Consider the following 27,916-nt stretch of genomic DNA (forward strand, 5'->3'; position numbering starts at 1 on the left):
TTTAAGATGCAGTAAATGATTTACTAACTCAATTACTTGTTGGGTGATGTAACCAGTAATTATAACTAATTATTTTTTTAAACTAGATTCCCAACACTGGAAATGACATCACTGAACCCCTTTTTTCCCCCAAATGCAGGCAAATTTGCAAACCAAACCTATTTCAGTTAATGGAACACGCCCACTAAGGTGTTTAAGAGCTAACATTAAACAACCAAGCGTCAATCAAATGACCACGCCCACCTTTTCATCAATAATACAATTTCAGGGTAGTTCATAAAATCTTGTAATTCAAAAAATTATATTGGACAAACATATTGGACAAATGGAACCAATGCAGTTCACTGTGTAACCACCTAGTGGTTGGTTCCATTTGCTCCCAGTCTTGTTGAATTAGAGTACGGTAATAATTAGGACTGTTTAGCCAACATACACAACCAAAAACACGTTTACCAATCCATATTTTTAACCTGCACTAACCTTATTGCCGTTAAAGACATAGGCCAGCTCATCTGCTCCCAGTTCGGTGTCAGAGCGGACGCTGGGGCGCGCCCAGCCCACTCTCATCTCTCCTGTTGTCACCGCTTCAAACTCAAAGTACCACTTTCCTTGGGTGACTGCGTACGACTTCTCCGCCCTGAATATTCGTACCTTGTCCCCGCGGATGTTCTCAAGGCCATGGCCAGCTGCAGCGGAGATTTCACGAGAGGTATGATACAAAGAAGCATACGAAATGTCCTCGTTTTTGCATATAATCTGGCATCTGTTGGCGTTGACTTACTGCCCTCCTGATCTGGAGGCTCGATGTTGTAACCGTAGCCAATGAGGGTGCGGACCGCGTTGTTGACACTGTCGCGGTTGGTCTTCTTGGTTCTCTCGTCCAGCAGGTTGTACGGAACAAGACGAGGGTTTCGCTTGTTCACAATGTCCTGACAGATAATAGATTGGATTTTGGCATTTAGTGTGTTTAACTTGTAAAAGCTTAGCTGTAGACATGGACCTGGTCTGAGAATATATCATTTGGTCAACCTCAATGTATGGAATAGAATCACCTGCACAATGCTGTAAGTCCATCCCTGTCGAACCCGGTCTCTCGCCCAAACATTGTGCCCATTTTCAGCCAATTTTTCCACAAGCTGATTCTGGTTTGGTGTCAGTTTGACGTGGTTGAGGTCGAGGGGGGCCGGCTTGTAACCATTGCTCATCACATATCTGAAGGAAAACAAGCTCGTTTGAAAAAAGAAAAAGAAAAAACACTAAAAGTTTCTGCATCCTCAAAAAGATTTTTTTCTCTGCGCACGTTTTGGGCAGCTTGATCTTCTTGAGATTCTCCTCTGCCTTTTCATCGCCCATGCCAACATGGCAACCCAGAGCCAGCAGAGTCCTGTGGACACAACCAGCCAACAATAACTCAGTGGAGAAGAGATCAATTCCTTTAAAACTAGGGAAACACACAAAGTCATCCAGTGAACTCACTTAAGAGTTTCTCCAGACATCTGCAGGTTGTAGTTTCTTTCTGGTTCGGGCAAATTTTGGAAGTCCACCAAACAAGGATGGAGTTTTTTGTTGTCATCTCTGAACTGCAGGAGAAAGTAAAGCTATTGTTCAACTATTTGATTATTTTTGTTATAATCAAATGTACTTCACTATTTACGGCGCAGCATGTATTATTGACAACCCTGAACCATTGAAAATAACTTGATCATTGGCACATGTGTGTCCTACGGTGTGGCCTCCACTTGGCATCACATGAGGTTGATTTAGCCCAAAAGCGGCATCGTCATGATTAGAGTCCACTGGTAACGCTTTGAGAACAGATCAAAATAAGGTTGGAGTGGGATTTTAAAGGGTTCAATTTGTCCCATTTCTTTTTTGAACCCTTTTTTATTACCAGAGATTGAATCCACTGCTTTGTATAAAAGCTTTTTTTCCCAGAAAGATTCTGAATTTGCTAAAAAAAAGGAGTGGGAAGATCTAATGAGTGGTCAGAATCTTGAACAGATGATTAGGTTGGAACTGATCCCCTGTGTGGGTTTTTGGAGGACTGTTTGTTTTCCGAGCGTTACAGAGCTGTCACTGCTCTCACCTGCCCATACGTCCATCCCTGCTCAATTCGGGTGATGGCCCACAGCTCATGAATGTTCTCCGCCAGTTTTTCTCGAATACGTTCCAAATGAGGAGGCAGCACAATCTACACAACAACAAGGTCAACAAACCAACCAGAGAAACTAAAAAAATATTTACATATGTGTTTGTTTTTTTAACCAACTCTCAGCTTCTACCTGAACGGTGTCTACAGGACAGGGGGTGAAGGAGGTGTGGGTTAGGGACAGGGTGGGACCCAGAAGGTTGCGCACTCCCTCAAAGTCGTGTTTGTACTCTTTGATAGGCTCGATGCGCATCCTCTCTCTTGGCAGCACAGCCTCGTAGCACGGAGCGTAGCCCGGCGGCGGCATGAACTTGAACTCTCCATGGCGACCACCAAGGAGGAAGCGAGCCCTGAGGTGCCGGAGACAAAGACACACCTGATATCCATGATCTGAACACACAAATACATGTGGACCAAAGAAGGAATTTTGTTGTCATGTTGAACTGACTTGACTCCCGCCGAGAAGCTGATGACTGGAAAGAAGAGGCCGTCCACGTTGAAGTTTTCAAACATGCCCTGGACTGGATGCCCGTTGATTCTGAAGGAGATACTGGGCACGCTCAGATCCAGACAACAGCTGACCACATCGTCTGCAGCCAAGGTGTGAGCGTTGGGCGAAGCCACCTGCCGAGGCACAGTTCCTGTGTGGAGAAAGTCACGGCTGAGTGAGACGTTGTATTCAACAGCTGTGGTCATCTCATACTTTGATGGGTCTACTCACCTAACAATATGCTACAAATACTGCACAACACTGAGGTCTAACCAAATCAATAGTTAATCAATTCATTCGTTTTAATTAATGAAAACAAAAGAATTACAAGGATTTTTGAACCGGTCTGAATATAAACTTAATTCTGCATAAAGTTGGACTTTGTTTTATCATTTGAGTCAGGTGGAGGCAAATTGCTTCCTTACAGATGTGGGACCAAGGCTGTGTCCGAATTCCCATCCTAACCCCTACATAGTGCACGTTCCCATTCTGTAGTGCCGTCCGAATCTACAATTCCAAAATCCAGTGCCCTAGAAATTCCCCAGAAGTCTCTGCGAAAAACGTCAGAACAATTTTTGCCAAAAAAATGTATTTTCAATGTATTTTTAAAACAAACTACCACCGTTTTTATCTTCAGAAGAAAGGTAGCGAGCATGGTGTCCGAAGTGCTTTTAAAATTCAGGGCGCTACATAGTAGCACTATATAGTTCTATAGTAGTTAGGGGTTAGGGTGGGAATTCGGACATAGTCCAAGTCACTGTTTTTAGTATTATCCTATTGAATTCTATGCATTCATTATCCTTTTTGATTTTATGTTTACCTTACAATTACCGGTACGAAACCCATTGAGACGACTGTTGTTGTGAATTTGGGCTATATAAATAAAATTGATTTGAATTGAAGTCTCAAGTCCAGTCCAAGTCCTATGGTTGAACGTTTCTAGTCCTTTGAGCCTCTATGATTATAGGAACGGCATTCATTTATCAGAATTTTGCAAGAATATTAACAAAGCTAATTATTTTTTGTGACAGAAACCTACTTTAGTGTTTATTATCTTCTAACTACATGTTCTGCACAGCGTTTTTTTGTTGTCAACCTCAATATTTTTATACCCAGACATAATAACCTTGGGAACCATTTTTGCAAATGGAAACCTTTTCTTGTTTGACAGATTGTTCTCATTGGTTGTCCTGAAATGTAATTGTTGGATCAAAAGAACATAGACCTAATTTGATTGGATGTTGTGCCGACAGCACACAAACACTAAGACAGTGAAAAAGCGATCCATGTCAACAAACCTTTCAATCTTTGGCTGTTTGAGTCAAAAGGCTTAAGTTCAAGTGAAGTCACCAGTTATTGCAGTTAAAGTCTGTCGAGTTGCAAGTCTTTTTACATTTTGTCAACTCAAGACTAAAGTCAAATTCATGACATGAGTTTGACTAAAGTCCAAGTCATGTGACTCAAGTCTTCACCCCTGCTTCCCTTTTGCCATCCGCCTCCAGTGGTCATTTGAGGAACTGCAGCATTTTGTATTTTTGAAGTTGCTTTAAGGTTACCAGCAGAAGTAGGGAACTTTTTTCAAAGAGGTCCTACCTGACCACAAATGCAGCCCGTCGAAGCCATAGGAGTAGAGGTCATCCCCAACACCGTTGCCTCCCCAGCCTTCTCCTCCTCCCGGGTAGGGGCTGTAGCCCTCAGTCATGGCCCAGCCCACCCGCAGGTGTGTCGCCTGTGCGGTCATGAAGGGCTCCACGTAGTCAACCATCATCTCATAGTACCACTTCTTGTACTGGGTGGAGCCCTCACATGTTCCCAGAAAGATGTTGGGCCTCACACTGAACACAAAGGTGGAACATCAAAGGTCACTGTCCTCCACAAACAGCCACTGGAGAGAGACACTCCATGCTTCACCACAAGGAAAGCCAGCTGGGAGCATTTCCAGTACCTGGTGGCATAGTTCACTATGTTTGTCTGCAGCAAGAGGTCTCGACCCGGCAACAGGTTTTCAGTGATGAGGTTCTGGTTGGACCTCACGGCGACACCGTTACACACACAAAGAGAGCGCAAGACGTCCAGGACCTACAGCGGGAAAAAGTGATACACATCAGACATGCAGGGACTCAGCTTCTCATCCGACCGCCCTGTCGCTACCCTATGTGTACCGGACACCCGATCGGTACCCGGCATGCGTCAATGTCACTTCCTCTTCTCGCCAGCATTGTGCCAAATAAGCAATTTGAACTAGATTGTAACATTTCAGGACAGTTTTGTCTCCTTTACGACTGTCCGAGTCCTTTAAACAATAACGACCTCCAAGTTCACACAAATTCAGGCTTTCCTCAACATCGGGAAGCTTCCCCCGAATTAATTGCAGCATCGTAAAATGAAGGAATGTCGCCTTAACGCAACATTGTCTAATCTTATACTGTTGTCATTATAGACAACAAAAATCTCAAAGATGTGTGACATTTATTATACATTATTTCTATTTCTTTACTATATTTAAAGCTTCACAGCTTGTAGTTTGTTTGTTTTTTACTGGTTATTTTGGTAATGGGAAAAGCAGAGAACTGAGAACATTTTACTCTGAGGAGATGTCTCCCCCCCGGGGGCTATGGCAGCCACTTTTGCAGCCAAATTAACTGTTAATAAAGTGTCTGAATAGTGTATCTATCAAGTGGCGGTGACCTCCTGGAGAATTAACTGTCAATAAATAAGAAGAAAACATTTGCCTATGTGCGGTCCGGATCGGTTAGACTCAGCCATGAGGTCCGACTTGACACATGCGCGGTAAGGATCGTGCAGTCCTGATCTGTAACGTTTTCCATTAATGTAAACCTTTAAAGAGGTACCTACAATTGTTAAAATGTCAAGAGGCATTCTAACCGGTAAGAGCCGTTAAATATTTGGAGCGTGGGTAGTTGCATTTTGCCCACGTGGGGTACCAATCGGGTACTGACAGGCTGGATGAGATCATGTGATCCCTCAAGACATGAGCAGCAGCATGACTCCGCTCTACTGATGTCCCACTTCCACATTACAGTCGGGTCAGAGCTGATTACTGACGGACTCTTGCCAGAACTTTCCCTCTGCTCTATTCAATGTCATGTCCTGTTTGCGTGACCTGCTTGAAGAAGATCATTTAATGTTAAAAATAGATTCTTTTTTTAAAACTCAAATTCAAAGACTGTTTAATAGCTACACATTCATCAAAACATATCCGCAATATTCTTTCATTCAACAGAATTAGACAGTTAAACTACAGTCTTTGAGATGATGTGTTCTGACTGGTGTCCAGGGTATACCCCAGCTTTACTTAATAGTAGATGGGATAGGCTCCAGCAACACCCGTGACCCCAAAATGGATGGATGGATTTTATGCTCATTGATTGGATTCATTAATTCACACCTTTGTGTATTTTATTGGCTCTCTTGTGTTACAGAGTTGTTTAACCTACGAAAGTGTTTATTATTTGGAAACTTCTTCTTTTATTGCACATTTAAAAATTAAATAATTATTTTGATTTCTCAACATTTTGACGTTATTCTTTCTTCTCCCAACTGGACCAAGTGATGAAAACATGATTTAAAGAAGCATCTGAGCCTGCAGTCTATGCATGAGGGCTCTACAAATGTGTCAAAAGTCTTCTAAATGTTTCACAGTTTCCCACAGTCCAATGTTCTCTGGGAAGTCCTTTTTGTATTGCTGTGAGGTTAACAAACAGCTGAGGGTTTCAGTTCAGTTGTTTGTCATCTGGAGGCTCTCGTGTCTGAAAATTGGCTACAAAACTTTGGTTCTTACCAAAAGTTCTGTTTGACACAAATTAAAGGGAAACTAGAAATATTCAACCAGGTTTTGTGGTGGGAAGGACTTCAGAAAAGGAAACTTTTGGTTTGTTTCTCATCAACTGATCCCCACTTAACTCCAGTAGATGGCAGCACTGCACCTTCTGGGGGGCATTGCTGCCAACAGCTTTTAAGATGAAATGTTTTTGTTTATGCTTTTGTTTCAAACTGCCCGGTACCAGAAATCCTTCCTGCCAAATACTATAACCCTGTTCAATAATTCACAATGCAGAAGATAACCTTTGCACATTTTTTTTTTTTTCTCTTTTCTTTATTTTGCACATTTCTTTTGCACATCTCTTTACCTGCACTGTTATGTAAATAGCTCTTTAAATTATACCACATTTTCCTTGTTCTCTTTTTTTATTTTTATTTATACTATTCTTACTCTTTTTTTTCCTGTCAGTTGTTATGGTAACGAACAAATTTCCCACGTGTGGGATCAATAAAGTATTTCTGATTCTGATTCTGATTCTGATTATCTTAGGTGTTTGAATAATTCCAAATCCATGTGTGAACTTGATTGTGATAAAATAATCAAAACTCTTTTAATCACAAGCAATGAGTATTACATTGTAATGTTCAATAATGATTACTGAAAGGTTTGAATTACAACCAATAAGCTTTGGATTTTGTTTACTTGATCTGCAATGTGTAGCAATAATTACTGGTTTAATGTGATCATGTGTTCTAATGATAATCAATGATTATTACATATCGGTACCGTTACTGTTTACTGAAATCATGAATGAATGTTTTCTGAAGATCATCAATCATTTCTAGGCCCTGGATTTTGTTACTTGAAGAGAATTTATCTGATCAGAACCGGATTTAAAACACTGTAAAACTATCAAATGCTTGAACTCAGTAGGGGTGGGATTATATAAACTTGCTTCTTCTCGCTCCTTTTCAAGCAATAAATCAAACTCTACTTATACTTTAGTTAATGATCTCTGTATTTCATTAAGCAAATGTGATTTAAGGGACATTTTTGTTTTGTTTTATTTTCTTTCTTTTTAATCTATGCATTTCATCATTTCTGTAATGTGTTTGATAAATATCTGTAAATTCTTTATTGCTTTGACTACAATGCTTGAAATAAATCAATAAAATCAAAATCAAATCAAATCTCGTTATTTTTTTAACTGATCTAGTCATTTTTATTACGCCAAGAACCTAAACGTAACTTAAAAGCTCAAAGATTTTGCCTTCTCCTGGAAGTTGAGGATCAGGACTAAGATCTGAGTTCTGCTGCAGACCAGCAGGCCCACCTTGTGGTTCCGCCCGTGCTTGTCCAGGAGAGAGATGATGGACTTGATGTGGTTCTCTTGGATGATGTTCAGAACCTCTGGACTCTCAATGAGGACACAGTACAGCACCTCCAGAATTCCTAGAAGCAGAATATGACTCAACACTAACGTCCTTCTCACCAGGGATGTACATACAATAGATATGCAAAAATAAAATCAATGTGATCATAGAAAAACCCTTCAGAGTGATGAACCCAAATAAAGTTAGGATGAAGAAAGGCAGCAGATACCTGAGGAGGCCTCCAGGCGGTCCAGCTTGCTGACCAGCCAGTCCAGGTTGTCACAGAACAGAGCGCAGTTGGAGCGGTTTCCTCTGATCAGAGACGCTGAGTGAAGGAGTCACAGGGTTAGAACAGAAAGATCCTGTTTTAAACGGACAGGCTGTTCTGAGAGTTCAGGGTCACGGACGTACCGAGAAGCTCGTAGAGGAGGTTGACGATCTCCTTCCAGGACTCGGCCGCCTCCTCGCCTGCAAACTCAGAGAAGTGGGCAGCGGTGTTGTAGACGTTGAGGCGGTCGATGCACTCCAGCACGATGGTGATCATTCCCTGAAAACGACGGAACCACGATCAGGTGAGCAGATTACAGAATGAATCCTTACAGGGGAAAAAACCCAAGAGATGCTTTTTCCAGCACTGAAGACAGCATGTGTGATGTGTAACGGAGGCGAAAATGATCATTTCAGAATGTCTGTCAGTGATGTTCTGGGGGGAAAAAAAAGATTTAGAAACATAGAATCAGCATCACTTAGTTTTCAGTTTTTGCTTTCAGTTCAAAATGGTGACAGTCTCAACTAAATCATTTTAAAATAAATAGAAAAGAGGTTTTTCGGCTTCCTGTAATGTTTGCCGAGTCAAAATTAAAGAGCGCTTCAAAGTAAAAACCCAGGAAACAAGTTTTGTTTATTTTTTATATGAAAACCTTTTGTGGTTTTTGTTTTCCTGGTTCTCTTTATTTCTTTTTTATAGTTACTTCCGCCATTTTTAGCCGTTTAACTCCGTCTACAATGTTTCAGCTATTTTAACCACTCCACATTTCAAATGTTCAGCTCTTCCAGATTTTTCCCACCTTTGAATTTTGGTCCTTTAAATCTTTGAACTTTTCAAAATATTCCAGGATTTTTGCCTCCATTGAAATCAATTGGAATCCTTGGTGCAGAGGCTCGCCGGTTCGATAGCCGGCTCTGGCATTTTTCAAAAACATATCTTTTTTGTTATTGTGCTGTTTCCACTTTTTTATGCTCAACTTTGATCAATTCTTTCTTTCTTTCATTTTTTTTTACCAATTATGACCCTTTAAGTTTCAATTTCATTCAGCAATACAGCATCAACCCTGCATCTTCTGGAAATGCAGCTCCTTCTAGTTTTTATTATTTCTCTGGTTTTAACAATTTTAACACATATTGAAGCACTTTTATGTATTTTTATGTATTATTTACTTTTCTTTCTTTTTCTTTCACCTTTATTTAACCAGGATAAAAACTCATTGAGATTAAAAATCTCTTTTTCAAGAGCGTCCTGGCCAAGAGGCAGCAGCACAACAATAACACACAACACTTATATACACTCACACTCAATCATAAAAGACAGTTTTAAATAAAGCATTTACAATTTGAAAGCTTTGTCTCACGTTCATTTAAAAGTTTTTTAAAAGAGCCCAGGGAGATCAATTCTTTCAATTTAAACTCTTTCTGGAGTTCATTCCAAAACTGTGCCGCAGCAAATCTAAAAGCCTTTTTTCCCATCTCTGTGCGCACTCTGGGCAAGGAGAGCAGGACCGTGTCCTGAGAGCGCAGGCTGTAGCTGCTGCTGCTCTTCAGTTCTATGAGCTGCTGGAGATAAGACGGTACCAACCCAAGAATGCATTTATAAATTAAAAGGTACCAATGTTTCAGTCTGCGCTGGGATAAGGAGGGCCAACCTACCCGAGCATACAGAAGACAGTGATGGGTTAGTGACCTCATGTTTGTTATAAAACGCAGTGCACCATGAAAAACAGTATCCAAAGCATGCAAAGCATCAGCAGAAGCATTCATATAAACCACATCACCAAAATCAAGGACAGACATAAAAGTAGCAGTGACAAGTTTCTTACGGGCTTCGAATGATAAACATGATTTGATTCTGAAATAAAAGCGTAATTTTAGTTTCAGCCTATGAGCCAGTTTCTGAATATGTGGTTTAAAAGTTAGACAATCATCAATTAAAATACCAAGGTATTTGTATTCTGTGACCAGTTCAATTAAATGCCCTTCTTTTGTAGTAATTGGGAGCAGGTTTTTGAGTTTGGCTTTGCTTTTAGAGAATAGCATGTATTTAGTCTTATTTGAGTTTAAAACCAGTTTTAAATGATAAAAAGTGTTCTGCAGTTGATTAAAAGCTGATTGGAGCTTTGATATGGCAAGCTCAACTGAAAGTGCTGAAGTGTACAAGATGGTATCATCAGCATATAAGTGCAGGTTATCGATGATACCTTTATCAAGGTCGTTTATATAGATTGTAAAAAGCAGTGGCCCAAGAATCGAGCCTTGTGGAACCCCTGCGGATACTTTTAAAAATTTTGATTTTTGGTTCTGAACCTTTACACACTGTGCCCTGTCAGACAGGTAGTTTGCAAACCACCCAACAGAATGCTCTGACAGCCCAATACTGCGCAGTTTATTTTTAAGCACAGTATGGTCCACAGTATCAAAGGCTTTAGAGAGGTCGATGAAAAGGGCGGCACAGTGGCGTTTGTCATCCAGAGATTCAGATATGTCATTTAAAACTTTAAGAGCTGCGGTTGTTGTGCTGTGTTGCTTTCTAAAACCTGATTGTGATGGGCTTAAAATATTATTTGAAATGAGAAATTCTTTTAATTGTACACTTATAAGACCTTCCAAAACTTTTGCCAAAATGGGTAACTTGGAAATTGGTCTATAGTTATTCAAATTTGTTGGGTCACCACCTTTAAGTAGAGGTAACACATAAGCGGACTTCCAAGCATGCGGAATGGTGTTTGTGGACAAAGACAAATTAAATAAATAGGTCAGTGGAAGTGCGATAGAGTCTGCTGCCGCTTTTATAAAATATGGTTCCAGATCATCAGGACCAGCAGATTTAGTAGGATCAAGGAGTTTAAGGGCTTTTGAGACTTCTGAAGTTGTGAAGAGGGAAAATGAGAAATTATGTGTTAAATCTTCGTGATTCACAGGGAGGGAGTACTCAGCTGAATGTTTTATAGAATTAAATAATGATCCAGAGGAAACAAAATGCTCATTAAAACATAAAAGCATCTCTGTCTTGTCTGTTATGTTACAAGTGTTTTTCATTATACTTGAAGGGAGCTCAATACCTGAATTATTTTCATTTAGGGACTTAACTATCTTCCAAAACTTTGAGGGATTATTTAAATTTTCTGTAGTATTTTTCAAAAAATGGTCAGATTTCACATTTCGAATTGCAGTAGTGCAAGCATTGCGTAGTTTTCTGAATGCCAGCCAGTCAGATGCATTATCAGAATGTCTAGCTTTTGCCCATGCTACATTCCTTTCATGTAGTTGGTTAGCCAAATCTGAGCTAAACCACGGATTATTACGACCTTTCACTTTATAGTGCCTGATAGGAGCATGTCTATCAAGGATTTTTGTAAATTCATTATGGAAATAACTCCAGGCCCTTTCAACATTATCAATTTCCATCATCGTGTGCCAGTCAAATTCATATAGTTCTTGACAAAAGGATTGTTCACAAAATTGCTTGACATTGCGTTTTATGATAATGTGTGGTTTGGTTTTGGGCATTTTTGTGTTTCTCGATGTAGCAATGATACAGTGATCACTTATATCATTTGCAAATACAGCAGCAGTTGAATAATTTGAAGGAGAATTTGTAAGAATCAAATCAATTAGCGAGGATTTCTCCGGAAATTTGGGGTTAGGTCGAGTAGGATCATTTACTAATTGAAAGAGGTTCAGGGAATCACAGTAAGATTTAAAATCATCAGAAACAGCTTGCAACCAGTTCCAGATTAAATCTCCAATTATTACAACTTCATTGTATTTTAAGGAAGACAGCAGTTCCATTAAAGAGGGAAGAGCAGAGCCATCAGCAGAGGGCGCTCTATAGCAACCAACTAGGGTAATATGCAGAGAATTAGAGATCTCCAGATCAAGAGCTAAAAGTTCAAATTTCTTTGCCATTGATGTTTGCAGAAGAACTTTTGCATTAAGTTTAGTTTTGATATAGATGGCTATACCTCCCCCCCTTTTGGGACGATCAGCCCTAAAAACATTATAACCATTGATATGTATGTCAAAGTCAGTTATTGATTTGTTTAACCATGTTTCAGAAACAACAATTACATCTGCTTCAGTTGAAATTGCCCAAATGCGTATCATATCCATTTTAGGCAATAAACTCCTTACATTGAGATGAATGAATCCAAGACCATTACGAGATTTGAAGTCTTCAGGAGTACTAAAAGTAGGACTATCTGGTCCAGGGTTTGGTGGAATATTCCCGGAGATTAACAACAATAAGAAGATGAGGCGTCTTTGAAGTTGTGGTTTCTTACATACTGCATTTGAAGGTCCTAGAGATGGGAACGTTTTTAAGAATGCTATAGTAGAGTTTATAGTAAAATTCTTCTGAAGAACCATTACACAGCTGAGGTGCAGCAGTTCATTTGGATTGTCTGAGAGACACACAGATGCGTATGCATTATGACATTCATGAATAAAAGTTTTTGTTCCAGCATGAATACTATTTTTAGTAGTAAGTTCTTTTTAGGTATGAATGTTATCCGGACCAGAAGGCACATTTAATTTCATTGTACATGTGACAATGACAAATAAAGATCAATCTATCTTGTTTTACTTTAATCCTCTTAATTATTTTCACCACTTAAGGAAACTCTCCAGTGAAAATAGTAATTTTGGTGTTTTTAACGTGTTCTGGTGGCATTTTTCTGATGATTAAGAAAACGAAGGTTAAAAAACTGTCCCCACTTCAAGTCTCTGTCACTCAAGCAGCATTTCTAAGAATTTTTGTATTCATAAGTGAGGAGCGGGAGAAAAAAAACGCAGTTTGAAAAAGATCATATTTGTGAAGCAGAAAATACGCTGGCGTAAGACTTTGCAAAGGGGGAGGAGAAATGTTGCTCCACAACAACGATCCTTTCCCCACCTCAGAGGTGAATTTCTGATAAACTCCTGCCGCTCTGCAGAAACTATGTCCTAGACAACAACACAGGTTGTTTTTTTTTAATTAAAAGGCCACTGGGAACGCTTTTACAATACATCAAAACATGATCAACACGGGACTTTAAAGTGCTTTTTGGGTAAAGAAAAGGTTAACTCGTGACATTTGATTGAAGCTGTTTCTAAAAGTTGCGCCGCGAACATTAAACGCCCCCCTCAGAAGTTGTTTTAAAGTTCAGTGAAGACAGACTGTACAGACAGTGTTTTCTTTTATATAAGGTGGTAGATTAAAAACGTAATGAGCAGACTAAAAAAAGCTCAGATATTAAGTCTCCAGGAGGACAAAGCAGATCTTTCAGCCAAAGCAACATAGAGGGGAGTTTTCAGGAGTCAGAATCACATCAAGTTTGTCCTACAAAGACAAGCAGACAGCATTTTAAATACACAAAAAAAAGTGAAGACTGCTGTTAAATAATAACAACTTTGGTAGAAATAGGTTTGAACAGCTGTTGGACAGGACAAGTAAAAAAGAAAAAAAAAGAAATAAGTTTGGACTGAAGGCCTCCAGGGAAAAACGTTTGTTTGGTTCAAGCCTGAACGGTTAAGAACAGGTAGAGAGTATTAGTGTAACTTCCTGTTTTCTGTTGCTGCTATAACATATTCTTTATGGACCGAGTAAGTTCCTGTGTGTTTTCAGTCTGACTGGACTACAAGCATCGATCTGCCATCTTTTTTTTTTGCCCGAACATCAAAGCTGTGCGCCAGCAGCGTGGGAGTGGGAGTGGGAGCAGCACGCGGAAAACTTCACCTCCTCCTGGAAGAGGTTCTGCCGGTTGCGGAGCGAGCGCAGTTTGGTCTGCTTCTCCTCGTGCTCCAGCTCCTCCTCGGGGGGACGAAAGTAGAAGATTAGATCCTGAAGGGAGAGGATGACCCCCGCCAGAGGAAGAGACACGGTTCCCAGGGACTTGCTTTTCCCGCTCAGAGAGTCCAACCCCCTGCAGGAACACAAGCAGACTCACAGAAGGAATCTTTGAAAGACGGGTTTCCCCAAAAACCCAAAAGATGCTTTTACTGACTTGATGAACTGGCGAAAAAGGCCCATGGTGCTGTAAATCATTCGAGCAGCTTGAGACTCCTCAGTTTGGGAGCGTGACACGGTTAGGGCGTCGTCCATGTGACCCTCTTGATGCAGAATAACCTGGAAACAGGATTTTCTCAGATGAGGTCTTCATTTTGCCAGCAACATTTCAGATCCACCTCCAGCCAAGTTTAGCTGAGGGGGGTACGTTGCTCGTTTTTATTTCTTTGTTGACATGAACTGCAGAAACTGCCTTTCCTTCCAGAGGAACATTTATCAGTTTAAAGGCGTACTTGACTGGGTCGAATCTGAGTGCTGCTGCTACCCTGCACACTGGGGGGGTGGGGGATGCCATACACGTCCCGATATTGTACTGGAACACATTTTATTTTATTTATTTTTTAAGTATGACTTAGAAAAACTCTACCTGAATATTTATACGTGTTGCTTTGAATCAAAATAGAAAATTCTGTTTCTTTAATGATCACAATGTCAGGCACTGCAACTGTATCTCATTTATAAGTTGCTTTTAACAAAGCATTCATAATGCTTTTATTTTGGTAATTAAAAATATAGAAAGGGAACAGTCAACACTGTCGGAAAAATATATTTCAGAATAAGAAAAAAAATGGAATGAATGAGCCTAAACCAAGAAGGTTCTAAAAGTATTATTGAAGAAATAAAGTGATGTTTCCTTTCAACATTGCGTAAACGGTTCAGGAGTCTGAACGGTGCTTCAGAAATAAAGGGAAAAACACAACGATCAGAAAAAATTAAGTAAACGTCGTCCTGACGGCATTTTGAATCGATACAAGTATCGCCAAAACGATTGTTTCCAACACCCCTTATGCAGATTGGGGAGGCAGAGCTAATATGCTCGTCGCTGCACTTGCCTCACTGATGCTGAAGTAGTTTCATCTCTGCTTTTAAATTCTTTGCTCTCTCCTTTATTTTAAGCCAAGTGCAAAACGGAAACTATTCATTGGAAACCTGTCGTGGGGGGGGAACTGATTCATAGATGGGCGGGCCAGGCACCAGGCCTGCAACGCTTGCTTAGCTTGACTTTAGGTGTTACTTTAAATCTCTTCACACAATCGGCCTGTAAGTTTGAAAGTTAGGTTCTCTCAGTGTTTAATCTTCTAGTGTGTCGTAGGTTTCAGATCTGGTTTTTCGAAATTCTCACCCGCCTCTTCATCATTCCTAAACGGGCAGCTTTAGCGTCCAGAGCGGCGTACGTAAGCCACAGGCCCGTAGACACGTGCTGCACAAAGCACATGGACTCTCCATACTTTATCTCCGGGATGCCCATCCCCTCCACGTCGCGCTTCTGCGCCACATCCACCTTCTCCTGCTCGCGGACAAAGACAGACACGGAGAATAGAGGTCAGAGTGAAGAAATACAAGCATGTGCAAAGATAATCATGAGGTGAGGAATGATACCTACCTACAATTTCAATGGTAGTCATTTGTATTTTGATTAACACATTTATGTTTGTTAATTATATTTATTCTATTATTATTATTTGTAGTAGTAGTAGTAGTAGTAAATTCAAACTTCAAACATATTTTGCATTATTATTATTATCATTATTTGTTTTTGTTACTATTATCATCAATAGGTTTGTATCATATAGATTGTATTGTAATAATTAACATGTTTAAAACACAAAAAGCAGAAGACATAAAAAAATTCCCAGAGACGGACTGCGTGAACTCTGACCTTTGAGGCTCGGAAGCAGAATGCCGACAGTTTGGTGTTGGCTTTCTCTGGGTCAACCACCATCAGGCCTTTTTCCTCGTCCAGACACAGGTACCGACCTGTGGTGATGTGGCGAATGCGGAAAGACTGACCCCACTTCATGTGGCTCCCACTCCAGCTGCAGACACAAGCCAGGAACAAAAACACTACATTTGATTGTTTCTTTACAGGAAGAGCCTCATGAGAATCACTTTTTCAAGGACATATATTCCCCTTCAACAGTCAGCTGCCCAGTTTAACCCCTAGCAGTTCCCTGGGAGGAAACTTTGTATAAAAACAATAATAATAAATTAAATTAAATTAACCTTACTTAAGGGCAGCAGAGTAAACAAGAAGAGAAAGGCAAAAACTACACATTTTCTAAAATAAACTCAGACGTCAATCTCACAAAGCTAGTAGAACTACATCAAAAATATTAGCGTTTTCCATCTTTTAAATCAAATGTATTCATTTTTGTTTTATTTTTGAAGTATATATTTATCTGATGACAAAATATGTCTCACTTATTTGTCATCAGAACTATCTCTTTTGGAAACATATTATTTTAAAAAAAACTGTACAAAGTTAGCCTAAAAAGTGTTACAATGCTAACAAGTTTAGCTAGGCTACAAATGAATTGGTAACGAAAAATACAGAATAAACAACTCTTTTGAAGCGAAATTAAAAATAACTTTTACTTACTGACTTCAAATTAATACTTTCTTTGCTAGAAAAAAATAAACGTCGTCAGTGCCTTCGACACGACATGTTTTTCCTGACGAAAACTAAATAATTTAAGTTTAAAAACTACCCTTCTAGATTAAAAAACTGACAAAAGATACTGACGCTTTCATTAACGTATAGAAGTGAGAGATGGTGACACCCAATCAGAGCAGCTTTTAATCAGAAAAGGCGGGACGAACCAAAAGGACATCCAATCAGAATGCAGCATCTCGTATGTTGCCGTGGCACGCGCTGCATTCATCGCTTCCGGTAAAAACAAAACAAACTTGAAGCAACATTTGTTTCAAGTATGCAATTTAATTATTTTTAGTTTTAATCATTTTAAGGGACATTGTTTAAATTTATTTGAGAAAAATTGCAATTATATTTTTTGTCACTGTTTTTAAAATACAGGACAGCATTTTCTTTAAATCTTTAAGTTTGTAAAACAAAAAAGGTCCAAAAGAATATTACAAACAACGGCACATATAAATATATAATTATATAATTATTATATACATATAATTAAGTTTTTCATTTTAATAAAAGGCTCAGATACTTAGTATTAATTTATGTGGAGATTGTCTGACAAATAATTTTATCTATTCGTTTTTAATAAAAATGTAGACTTGGACTATGTTTTATTTAAAAGAGCAGGAAACTTTAGTTCATAAAAATACAGCAAAATTTCAAATAAGCAAAGTTTTTGTTTGTCTGTTTAATGTTTATATCATATCAAATCACTTTTTACATTCATTTTATTATTTTGCAGCCAGTAATGCAATTAATTGCAAATAATCACAACAAATAATGCAATCAATGACGAATAAAAACATCAATTATTGCCCAGGACTGCTATCTATGTGATTTTTAAAGCTGCTAGTGTGTTTCTGTATCTAGGTTTACGTGTCCTGAAAGCACCGTCACTGGTTTGTTTCTTAAGTTTACATGGGAAAAGTTCTGCAGAAATCTGACCAGAGGCTTTATCAACTTTTTCAACAGACTGAATGGGATCACCTGATTCTCAGTGGCTCCAGCCTCCACAGAGATCGAGCCTGACTGCACACTGCTCCGCCTTCATAGTTGGCCATCCTGCAGCGGTAAGGTGGAGAAGCCTTCATCATTTAGTGGCAGACAGGAAAAAAAAGCAGTTTTTCTAGTACTTCTTTTATTCTCACCTGCGTTTTTCTTCTCCTTCCTCTGGAGTCGGGATAGCCAGGCACTCGTCCATGTGGCCGTGGAACAAACGGAGGACGTGACCTCCAGTCAGATACCCTGAGAAAGGATGAGATGTTTTTTGTAGGTTTCTGCACACTGAAGGCTGATGCATCTACAACAGTAACCTGCTTTCTGAAATGTTAAACCAGAGTAGAGGTTTTGTAAGGGCGACTCAGCCCAGGAAATCCATAGATGCACTTAAATGGTGATATGAACTTTTTTGTTGGTTGGACCATCCACCAATAAATACAAAGTAATCAAGAAAATGCATATTTCTGAGCTAAATTATACATATGTAAAAGGTGTTCAACTCTCTGCAGCGAATCACCTTTCACTGATCTGAACAGGTGGTTTGACAGAGATTTTTATACCAGATGCCCTTCCTGACACAACCCTGTATTTATCCGGACTGGGGACCGGACTGGGGACGGGACTGGGAACCGGACTGGTTCTAATTCTAATTATGTATATACTGTATTTTTATTATTATTTGGTTGAATGCCATCAAATATTCAACCCATTGTTTTCCAGGTTCTCTCTTTTGTTTTTTTTTATAGTATCATCCGCTTTTTCTTGACGCTTAATTCCTATAATTTTTCAGCTTTTTTAACCATTCGATTCTTAAAATTTCAGCTCTTTCCGCTCTTCCCAGCAATAACTTCTGGTGCTTCAAATCCTTGAACTTTTCAAGATATTCCAGGATATCAAGGATTTTTGCCTCCATTGAAACACTTGGGGAATCCTTGGTGGAGAAGCTCGATGTTTCGATACGCGGCCCTTTTTTTTAGCCAATTATTACCCTTTAAGTTTTATTTTCATTCAGCAATATGGCATTCAACCCTGCATTTTCCTTCTAGTTATGTATTGTTTTTATATTTTTCACACCAAACCCCTCTGACTAACTGACAAGTGAAGTTGGTTGTCCCGTTCCCCCGTTTCCCCTGAAATCCCTGCTCCGGGCTATTTCTGAAGATCAAAGCCCTCCAGTTGGAGCCATGAAAGTTATTTTACCTTCAGCCAGTTCACATCCAGAGCTGATGGGGTTAATGCTCCACAAAGTCTGCATGAAGGAGGCGTCCACCATCAGGTCTCCACTGGCGTAGGACAGATGCTGAGGAGGAAGGACAGGATGAGTGTTTAAGCGCAGCAGCGAGCAGAGCAGAGCAGCATAAAGAGCCTCACCAGGTATCTCTCAGACGACACGCTGACCAGGATGAGGTCGTCTCCAACTCTGACCTTTTCACCTTCTGATCTCTGCTTGGAGGCTGGATGGATGGTCCACCAACAGGCCTCACCTGCACAGCATCAAACAGTTGTTTGATCTCTCCACGCAAGCACCGCACTCATCCTTTCACTGGATTTATTTTTGATGTGAGCCACCAAGGAGCCAAACTTTCTGCTGTTCTACTCAATACTGGTCGGTTTTTACAGGTAGACTGTTGGTTAGTCAGTTTCTCACCTGTGAATCACCACAGAAAAGGAGATGAAGAATCCCTTCTTCTTTGTCACACAATAAACATTTTTTGAAAAGCTACGTCACACAGTCAGCATAAGTTCATCTTTTCTTTCTGTAATCTAAAAACAAAATTCAATTTCTCATGATTTAGTTTGTTTCAGCTGTTTGCAATGAAAATGATTTACCAGATGAAAAATGAGAACTTGAGCTTCTCTGTGAAAATCAAATGGGATGATCAAAAGGATTTAAAGGAAGCTGGTGAATCTTTCTGAGTCAACTGCCTTTCCAACATTTAATCAATTCTTTTTTTTTTTGAGTCACTATCAGGGAAAACCAGCAAACTTTCATTTTCTTTTCATTATTTATATTTTTTGTTGGTGCTGAATGTATCATTCTACTTTGTTATTGCATTTTAAATCATGGTCCATTCTGATTGGCTGCTGGGTGTGGAATAAAAAGTGATAATGGACAGTGATGATATACACCTAGAGAAAGCCCATTTGCTGCAAAAGTAACCGTTCAGGCTTCTGCATCATCCAACAATTTCTGATAATAGACACTAATCCATTATCACTTTCTTGAAATATATTATTTATCAATTATTCTATTTAATTGCAGAATTTCTTTTTTTTTTAACTTGTCCTGTCCAATTGCAGAATTTTTAATGTCACTCTTACTTACACGGATGAATCTAATCCATTGATGTTTTTCATTTCCTCTACCTTGACAAATAAATAATTTCTTTATGATCAACTAATCTATTGAGGTACAACAGAAAGATTTTTAGGGACAAAATAAAGTTCTGTGAAATCTCTATCAAATTCCAAAAATAAAAAGTAAAAACTTTTACAGCACCGCCTATATGTTAACTGTCCAACCAGCCCGCCAGTCATCTGTGCATCGATCCATTTTCTAAACCTGACTTAATCCCTTTTGGGGTCACGTAGATGCCACTGTTGGGCCAGTGCGGGGTACACCCTGAACGGGTCATCTTAGATGTCATTTATAGCATATATTTATATAGTGCTTTTCTACCTTCCTAGAAGACCTAAAGTGCTTACAGTCACACACACATTCCCATTGGCCTAACATTGGCGCTTATAACCACCAGGGGCAATATGGAGATCAGTGTCTCACCAGGCGGGGCGGGAACCAAACCTGCAATCTTCCAATCAGAGGATCACCGCTCTACCTCTTGATATAGGAAACGTGGGTTTACCTGTGGAGTCTTCTTGCAGGCCCACGTCAAACGCCAACTTGTCGGTGAGGGAGCGTGATGTGGTCAAACAGCTCAGGTACTGAGAAGGTACAGTTTAACAGCTCCGTCAGATCAGAACATTCACAGTAGAACCTCAGATTGTGCGGTATCCCCGCCTCACCATGCCTGAGTGGTGGTGCCTCAGAAGGATGGCGTGTCCGTAAAGTAACGTGCGGTGGCCTCCACCTTGAGACGACTGCACAGGGTAAAAGAAACGATGAAAAACCTACTCAACGTATTCCGTCACAGATATGTCTGCGGACTCAGGTGTCCGACTCTGAAAATGATCACAATTTACACAGTTTTTCTGGATTTGGAGCACATCTGGATTCATGGATGCTTAACATATAAAAACCAAGTGATCAACAAAAACTTTTTTACGTAAATTCACTCAGAATTTACTATCGCAGTTATTTATAGCAAGTGCAACACCTTCCATAGTTATCGTAGATTAGTACCCTTCATGGAGGTGATGCCCCATAGCAACCATACCATTTTTTTCATGTCTTGGTCTGGTAAATGTGGTCAGTAAATTTGATGTCTCTACCTCAAAGTAAATGCCCCCCATTTCCCTAGCAACCACTATTGGTGCTTTCCACACCAAAATAATCACTGTAATTTAACATGAATGTGTTCAGTTTGGGTTTGGCCACATAGAAATTTTGATTAAAGGTCTTTGTGAGGTCCGTGTCCTTAAACTAAGCTCACCCAAGCACAAATCTGGAAGTTTAAAGGGTGACAAACAAAGACACAACAAACAATACATAGTAACTTTCGTGACTTTACACAAATCTGCACAGTTACTATGGTGACGGTTTAAGGGTGGAGTCATTGCCTTTTTTTCCAGGTTTGTCCTCATTGTGGTGAACCTTTTAATACACACCGAAGTTTGAATAAAGATCTTTTTCTTTTTTTTAAACAGTCTCATTCCTGGGGTCATAGAATTTCAGAGCAAAGCGTCACAAAAATGTTGAGTAAAACTGATCGTACAACAACAAAGATTGTTGCCTGAAACAGCACAATTGCTGCTTCATCATTCTATTATTTTGTCTTTCCTAAAAACCCAGAGAAGATGAAAGAAAACAACTACAACTTCGAGAAAAACATGACCCACCCCCCACCCCCAGACACTTGGGGGTGATTTCCCAAGTGTCTGTTTTGAGGGGACGGGGGGGAAGTGACCTTCTATTCCCATCAGTTGGATTGTCATTTATTTTTTTTAAGTTTGGTTTTGGACTTTGACCCTAAATGAGAACTGGACCGAGTGTCCCCTCGCCCCCGGCGTTCCAAACAGGAAGTACCCGCTGGTTCCAAGAAGCCAAAATCCCATAGACTTCTATATAGAAATTAACAGCTGTTACTCAGTCATCCTATTGGTCAGGATAACCGTTGTTGCTCTGACACCTTTTTTTTAACATGTTCCTGATAATCTTTTTTTTTCCAAATTATAAACTGATCAATTGGATGTCTTAATAAAAGTAGGTGGAGCCTGCTGGCCCTCATGTCAAACATTCAAAACCTTTTGTTGACAGATTTTGTGGACTTCAAACACGCTCATTCCTGATTGCTGAGAGTTGTTGCCATAGATACATTGACTCAGACCAACTTGGACCAATCGCTGCCTACTGTCTTCATCTGGCTCCAGCATGGCAGTGTCCACATTGTGACTGAATGGTGACTGAATTGACTTCATTTGGATGGAGCTGAAAATAAACCATTTTCTACAGGTGACGTCACACTCACTCGGTCCAGTTCTCATATATAGTCAATGGTTCCGGATGAGCGAACGCTGTGCCGATTCACACATCCACGACGGAGGTTACGGGGTGAGGAAGATGATCGGACAAATGGACCAAAACACGAGGTGGAAGGTTGAATGAATTGCATGAAAACACTCACTACCAACAGACACCATGAAGCTGTGTTCTGTGGGATCAAGGGTCAGTGGGATCGTGCCCTTTAACCCCAGAGTTAGTGACAGGTGATAAAATCATGATACACAACACTCTGATCCGGCCGGACTCCCGGATCAACAAGGACCAAAAACAGAGCCGGTTTCGGTTGGGACAAACATCACAGAACAGAAAACACGCTCGTGGACGTACCCATTTGTCCAAATCCACTGCCTGCTTGGCAGAAAAAAACAAGGGGGGGGGTCAGAAAAATTAAAAAAGAAGAAAGAAAAAGAAGAGTCAAGTCTATCAGTTGGATTCCCTTTGACTGAAAGCAACAGATCTGATGTTTTAGGGTTTCGTAGATCATCTTGAATCAGTTTTTCCTTCTAAACCGGACGGTTCTGCTGTGCAGCTGGAAGCAGAAGCACTGAAGAAGACTTTTAGGCTCAATTCCAGGGTGGTCCTAAGACCTCTAAACATAAAGGGAAGTGCCAACTGTTTGATAATTGATCACGAAAGGGAAATTAGTCATTGTGCCCGACTGGAATTCTATGGTACCAAGTCTTTCATGTGAAAGCAAGAGCCCGGACCAAGATTCACCAGATTGGCATCGCTTCCACATTTCGCACAAAGACTCTTCCATCTGTAGGGGGCGGCATGCGCTAATATCGGGTAGCGTCAGTCCAGTGTGAACATCATATGCATTAATCAATGCGTTCTTAGCGCGTTCTTGAATGCACCTCACATGCCCGGTGAGGTGGGATGCCCAGTTTAGCTTAGTCTGTTCAGTTTAGTTTAGTAATTAGCTATTATACTTTATGACTGATTTAATGTTCATATTCAATTGCTGGTATGAATCCCATTGAGACGACTATTGATGCAATTGGGCTATTTGAATAAAAATTGAATTGAATCCAGTTCTTAAATCTAAACTTCCTAAACGTAGAGACATCTTTCTTGCTCAAAAGTTAACTGAAACAGGATATTTCAAGAGTTTTTCCTCAAAGTTTTTGACATAAATCTTCACATTTCTGTGAAATCCTGAAAGATGAATAAAGGAATGCAGCTGTGGGCAGCATGCTGTCTGGAGGACATGCAGGAGGATTTGAAGGATCAGCTGCAGACAAAAACCCTGCAGCCTGATGTGGTGGAGTGGAAGCAGAAGAAACTAAAACCTTCAAAAGGAAGAAGCTGTGATCAGCTCACAGCTTTGGAATGAAGAGTCTTTGTCTTAACTTAAGACAGGAGTGAAAATTAGATTTGCTGCTACCAAATAAAAAGTGCTGGTTGAGTAAAAAAGACATTTTTAAAAAATCCCACAGCAAAAAGAGCTCAATTAGGAGTGTAGCATTTAATTTAGCATTATGTTCTTCCTAAGAGCTGGTATTCCTTCTGGGATTAGCTGAGAGGAGCAGTTTGACGGAAGAAACTTCACCAAGCTAAAGCAGCCTGTGAAGCATTTGGAGTCACTGCTGTGACTCACCTCGGTCATCTCCACGGTGTTGGCCAGCATCTCCTGCAGAGCGCGCACCGAAAGCGACTGCACCAGGACGAAGGAGCATATTGCCAGGTCCGGCGGTACGCTCTGCAGAGTCATCGAAAGCAGAGAAGAAGAATGTGATGAAGAACAAAGAGTGAGGAGGACAGTAAAAAAAAAAAAAAGGAAGGAAGTCCTACCTGAGCGTTGGATGTGGTTTCCAGGAAGCAGAGACGATCCCCGAAGCCCTCACAGGACAGACATAGTTTGATGGTTTCCTTCTGGACCGAGGCAGAGCACTGGAGGCAAACCAGGTCATCCTGCAGACAGGAAACAGCAATGAGGGGGGAGTTGGGAGGGACAGAAGGGTGGGAGAAAGGAAGGAAGGATGGATGAATAGATGGATGGAAGGAAGGAAGGATGGAAGAAAGAAAGGAAGAAATGAAGGAAGGAAGAGGAAGGAAGGTTGGAAGAAAGAAAGGAAGGAAGGAAAGAAGGAGGAACGGAAGGAAGGACGAAAGAAAGGAGGAAAGGATGGAAGGAAGGAAGGATGGAAGAAAGAAAGGAGGAAATGAAGGAAGAAAGGAGGAAGGATGAAGGAAGAAAGGTGGAAAGAAAGTAAGGAAGGAAGGAAGGAGGAATGGAAGGAAGGACGAAAGAAAGGAGGAAAGGATAGAAGGAAAGTAAGGATGGAAGAAAGAAAGGAGGAAATGAAGGAAGGAAGAGGATGGACGAGGGAAGGAAGGTTAAAAGAAAGGAAGGAAGGAATGAAGGAAGGAAGGACGAAAGGAAGGAGGAAAGGAAGGAAGGAAGGAAGAGGAAGGATGAAGGAAAGAAGGTTGGAAGAAAGAGAGGAGACTAAGATTTACAATCCTTTAATAAATAAGCAAAACAGTATGTAAGCCAGTAATCCATCAGAATTGGAACAATGTTATTATCCTCCCCAATAGTACACAGAACTCCCTCCAGACCCCACATACTATTAAACTTTTGAAGTTCATCAATCAACTTAAAATAAGCAAATTCAACATTCACACGACTTTTCAGAAGATAAATAAACATAAAGGGAACATCCACACAACCAACAGAGAGTCACCCATTTTTCCTCGTTAACCAAATTGCGAGTTTAGCTGTTGCAAAAATAAAATTAAGAAAGGTTTGTACATGTATACTATGGACCAAAAACGAATAAAGGGGAGGAAAAAGGAGGAAAGGAAGGGAGAGACGGACGGACGGACGGACGGACGGACGGACGGACGGACGGACGGACGGACGGACGGACGGACGGACGGACCGACCGACCGACCGACCGACCGACCGACCGACCGACCGACCGACCGACCGACCGACCGACCGACCGACCGACCGACCGACCGACCGACCGACCGACAGACCGACAGACCGACAGACAGACAGACAGACAGACAGACAGACAGACAGACAGACAGACAGACAGACAGACAGACAGACAGACAGACAGACAGACAGACAGACCGACAGACCGACAGACCGACAGACCGACAGACCGACCGACCGACCGACCGACCGACCGACCGACCGACCGACCGACCGACCGACCGACCGACCGACCGACCGACCGACCGACCGACCGACCGACCGACCGACCGACCGACCGACCGACAGACAGACAGACAGACAGACAGACAGACAGACAGACAGACAGACAGACAGACAGACAGACAGACAGACAGACAGACAGACAGACAGACAGACAGACAGACAGACAGACAGACAGACAGACCGACCGACCGACCGACCGACCGACAGACAGACAGACAGACAGACAGACAGACAGACAGACAGACAGACAGACAGACAGACAGACAGACAGACAGACAGACAGACAGACAGACAGACAGACAGACAGACAGACCGACCGACCGACCGACCGACCGACCGACAGACCGACAGACCGACAGACAGACAGACAGACAGACAGACAGACAGACAGACAGACAGACAGACAGACCGACAGACCGACAGACAGACAGACAGACAGACAGACAGACAGACAGACAGACAGACAGACAGACAGACAGACAGACAGACAGACAGACAGACAGACAGACAGACAGACAGACAGACAGACAGACAGACCGACCGACCGACCGACCGACCGACCGACCGACCGACCGACCGACCGACCGACCGACCGACCGACCGACAGACAGACAGACAGACAGACAGATAGATAGATAGACAGATAGATAGATAGATAGATAGATAGACATATAATTGGGTCAGTAGAAATTCATTAAAATTAATTTGATGCCAGATTAAATTGCGTTTGTCATAAAAAACAGGATATACAGTTAGTGAGTGTTTTATTAAACAAAAAATAAATATATATTAACTATCAAAGAAAACACTACATGACCACGTTTCTGTGAATTAAAAAACACACTGTTGCATAGTTTAAGCCGTCAAGAAGAAGTCCAGGTGAAATAAAAAACATCCAAAAGTTATTGTGAATGTTTCACATCTTCTTATGCAGTTCAGGAAAAACTGGAGAGATTTCAGCGATGTGGCTAATCGAGCAGTTATCAAATGAAAACAGGAGAGTCTTCATTTAAGACAGCAGATTTGTCACCATCAGTGTGCAAGGAAGCTTTTTTAAAGGGAATCAACTGCAGTTTTCAGTGTAAACCTGTTAGCTGATGAGGAAAAGCAAAAATTCCATAAGAACCTAAACTCCTGGTTGTACCGTCTCTGATTCTGTGCTCAAGGTTCAGACGTAAGGCCAAAAGCCGCAGCGCTTCAACCCTGTGGCCGATTGAGCCTCTGACGGCCCCCGTCCCAAACCAGGTGTCCACAAGACCAACCTGCTACCATTACCCCCCTGGCTGGAGCCCCCACCAGCATTCCCAGCTGTCCCGTCTCCTCAGGGAGACATCGCAGAGGGACCGCTGCTTCACCTGCATGCGAGTATAGCAGCCCCCTCCACAATATCCGACCCCCCCCTCCTGCACCTCTATAGACTTCAAGTGCGTCTTTGGCTGATCCCCGCACCCCCACCCGCCGCTCGGCCTTTCTTTGGCTGTGCGATCATCTTTCTGCCCTCAGCCTAGAAATGTCTCCTCTGTCCTCATGTTCCCATATCTGCTCTACAGAAAGTGGAGTGACGAGTCCCCCCTCCCCCTCCCCAAAGCTACAACTGACAGAACCCACTGGACCGTCGGAGCAGAAACACCTACAATAAAAAATGGCCAACATCACAGGTTTCCACGGAAAGTCTAAATCATTTTCCTACAACAACCGACAATCCGTCCAGTCTTTAAAACTCACAGAAAGCTTCACACATGTATTAAAAGGCAGCGAAACCTGACGGTTGATCACAAAGTAAGATCCTCCCAGGATTAACTGGGGAGGGGGACATGGGGTCCAAACTAGCTCAGTGGCCTTGTTGTAGAGCGTCCGCCCTGTGACTGGAAGATCGTGAGTTCAAATCCAGCCCGATTCATCCCACAGACTCTAAAAATGGTTGACACTCAGGTTGGATTGGGGGGTTAAACCACCAAACGGTGTGTCTGCAGCTCACGGCTCCCAGGGGAGGGGTCTAATGCGGAGAACGAATTTCACACAACCAGGTGTGTGACAGATAATGGGACTTTCTCATGGGAACCGTTGACCTCTGGGCCTCAGAGAGAAGCAGCGTTAAACTATCGCTCAGTGTGCTGGTGTGAGGTTACAGCAAGGCAGCTGAAGCATCCGCCCCACGTCAGGGTCAAAGGAGGAGACAATTGGATCAGTCCAGCAAACAAACAAATGCATTTTAAGAGAGGCGTGCAAAGCCCTGCAGATTTACGGCTGAAGCGCCACCAGCTTCTGGAGACGGAAGTGTCGGGATGCGAGAGGCAAAACCAGCTACTCCTGGTGTCCTAAATGAACCGATAGGAATGTTTTTTACCACATGTGAGGAGTCAGAGGGTTGATGGAGCAGAAACTAGGAAAGGGTGAATGGTGGGTTGGGTTTTTATTGTATTATATTGTGTGTTTTTTGCTTTGTTCTAAATGTTAAAGCGCTTCGAGTTGCGCAATGTATGAGAAGCGCTTTTTTAAAATATAAATGAGGTTTGAT

The 27,916-nt window shown here is 41.3% G+C and overlaps 1 protein-coding gene across 19 annotated transcripts in view; it reads right to left on the reverse strand.

Annotated features, from left to right (window-relative positions):
* ryr1b (ryanodine receptor 1b (skeletal)) overlaps positions 1-27,916 on the reverse strand; it is a 123,219-nt gene that overhangs the window by 79,010 nt on the left and 16,293 nt on the right. For 14 of the 19 annotated variants that reach the window (XM_078929668.1, XM_078929679.1, XM_078929676.1 and 11 more), the window contains 26 exons: positions 24,018-24,137; positions 23,824-23,925; positions 22,551-22,571; positions 20,567-20,641; positions 20,407-20,485; positions 18,914-19,026; positions 18,743-18,842; positions 17,692-17,788; positions 17,531-17,605; positions 15,773-15,929; positions 15,236-15,400; positions 14,051-14,172; positions 13,783-13,969; positions 8,208-8,343; positions 8,026-8,121; positions 7,757-7,875; positions 4,585-4,718; positions 4,233-4,474; positions 2,598-2,790; positions 2,283-2,499; positions 2,087-2,191; positions 1,477-1,580; positions 1,301-1,384; positions 1,053-1,212; positions 782-929; positions 481-686 (listed from right to left, as the gene is read on the reverse strand). In XM_078929668.1, coding sequence (XP_078785794.1) covers positions 481-686; positions 782-929; positions 1,053-1,212; positions 1,301-1,384; positions 1,477-1,580; positions 2,087-2,191; positions 2,283-2,499; positions 2,598-2,790; positions 4,233-4,474; positions 4,585-4,718; positions 7,757-7,875; positions 8,026-8,121; positions 8,208-8,343; positions 13,783-13,969; positions 14,051-14,172; positions 15,236-15,400; positions 15,773-15,929; positions 17,531-17,605; positions 17,692-17,788; positions 18,743-18,842; positions 18,914-19,026; positions 20,407-20,485; positions 20,567-20,641; positions 22,551-22,571; positions 23,824-23,925; positions 24,018-24,137 — 3,357 coding nt within the window. Of the gene's footprint in view, positions 1-480; positions 687-781; positions 930-1,052; positions 1,213-1,300; positions 1,385-1,476; positions 1,581-2,086; positions 2,192-2,282; positions 2,500-2,597; positions 2,791-4,232; positions 4,475-4,584; positions 4,719-7,756; positions 7,876-8,025; positions 8,122-8,207; positions 8,344-13,782; positions 13,970-14,050; positions 14,173-15,235; positions 15,401-15,772; positions 15,930-16,492; positions 16,664-17,530; positions 17,606-17,691; positions 17,789-18,742; positions 18,843-18,913; positions 19,027-20,406; positions 20,486-20,566; positions 20,642-22,550; positions 22,572-23,823; positions 23,926-24,017; positions 24,138-27,916 lie in introns of those variants that run through there. The other 5 variants (XM_078929682.1, XM_078929681.1, XM_023961420.2 and 2 more) reach the window with 2 other exon arrangements.

The sequence above is a fragment of the Oryzias latipes genome, chromosome 13, assembly GCF_053564925.1.
Source record: "Oryzias latipes strain Hd-rR chromosome 13, Olatipes_Hd-rR_3.1".
NCBI classification, from domain to species: domain Eukaryota; kingdom Metazoa; phylum Chordata; class Actinopteri; order Beloniformes; family Adrianichthyidae; genus Oryzias; species Oryzias latipes.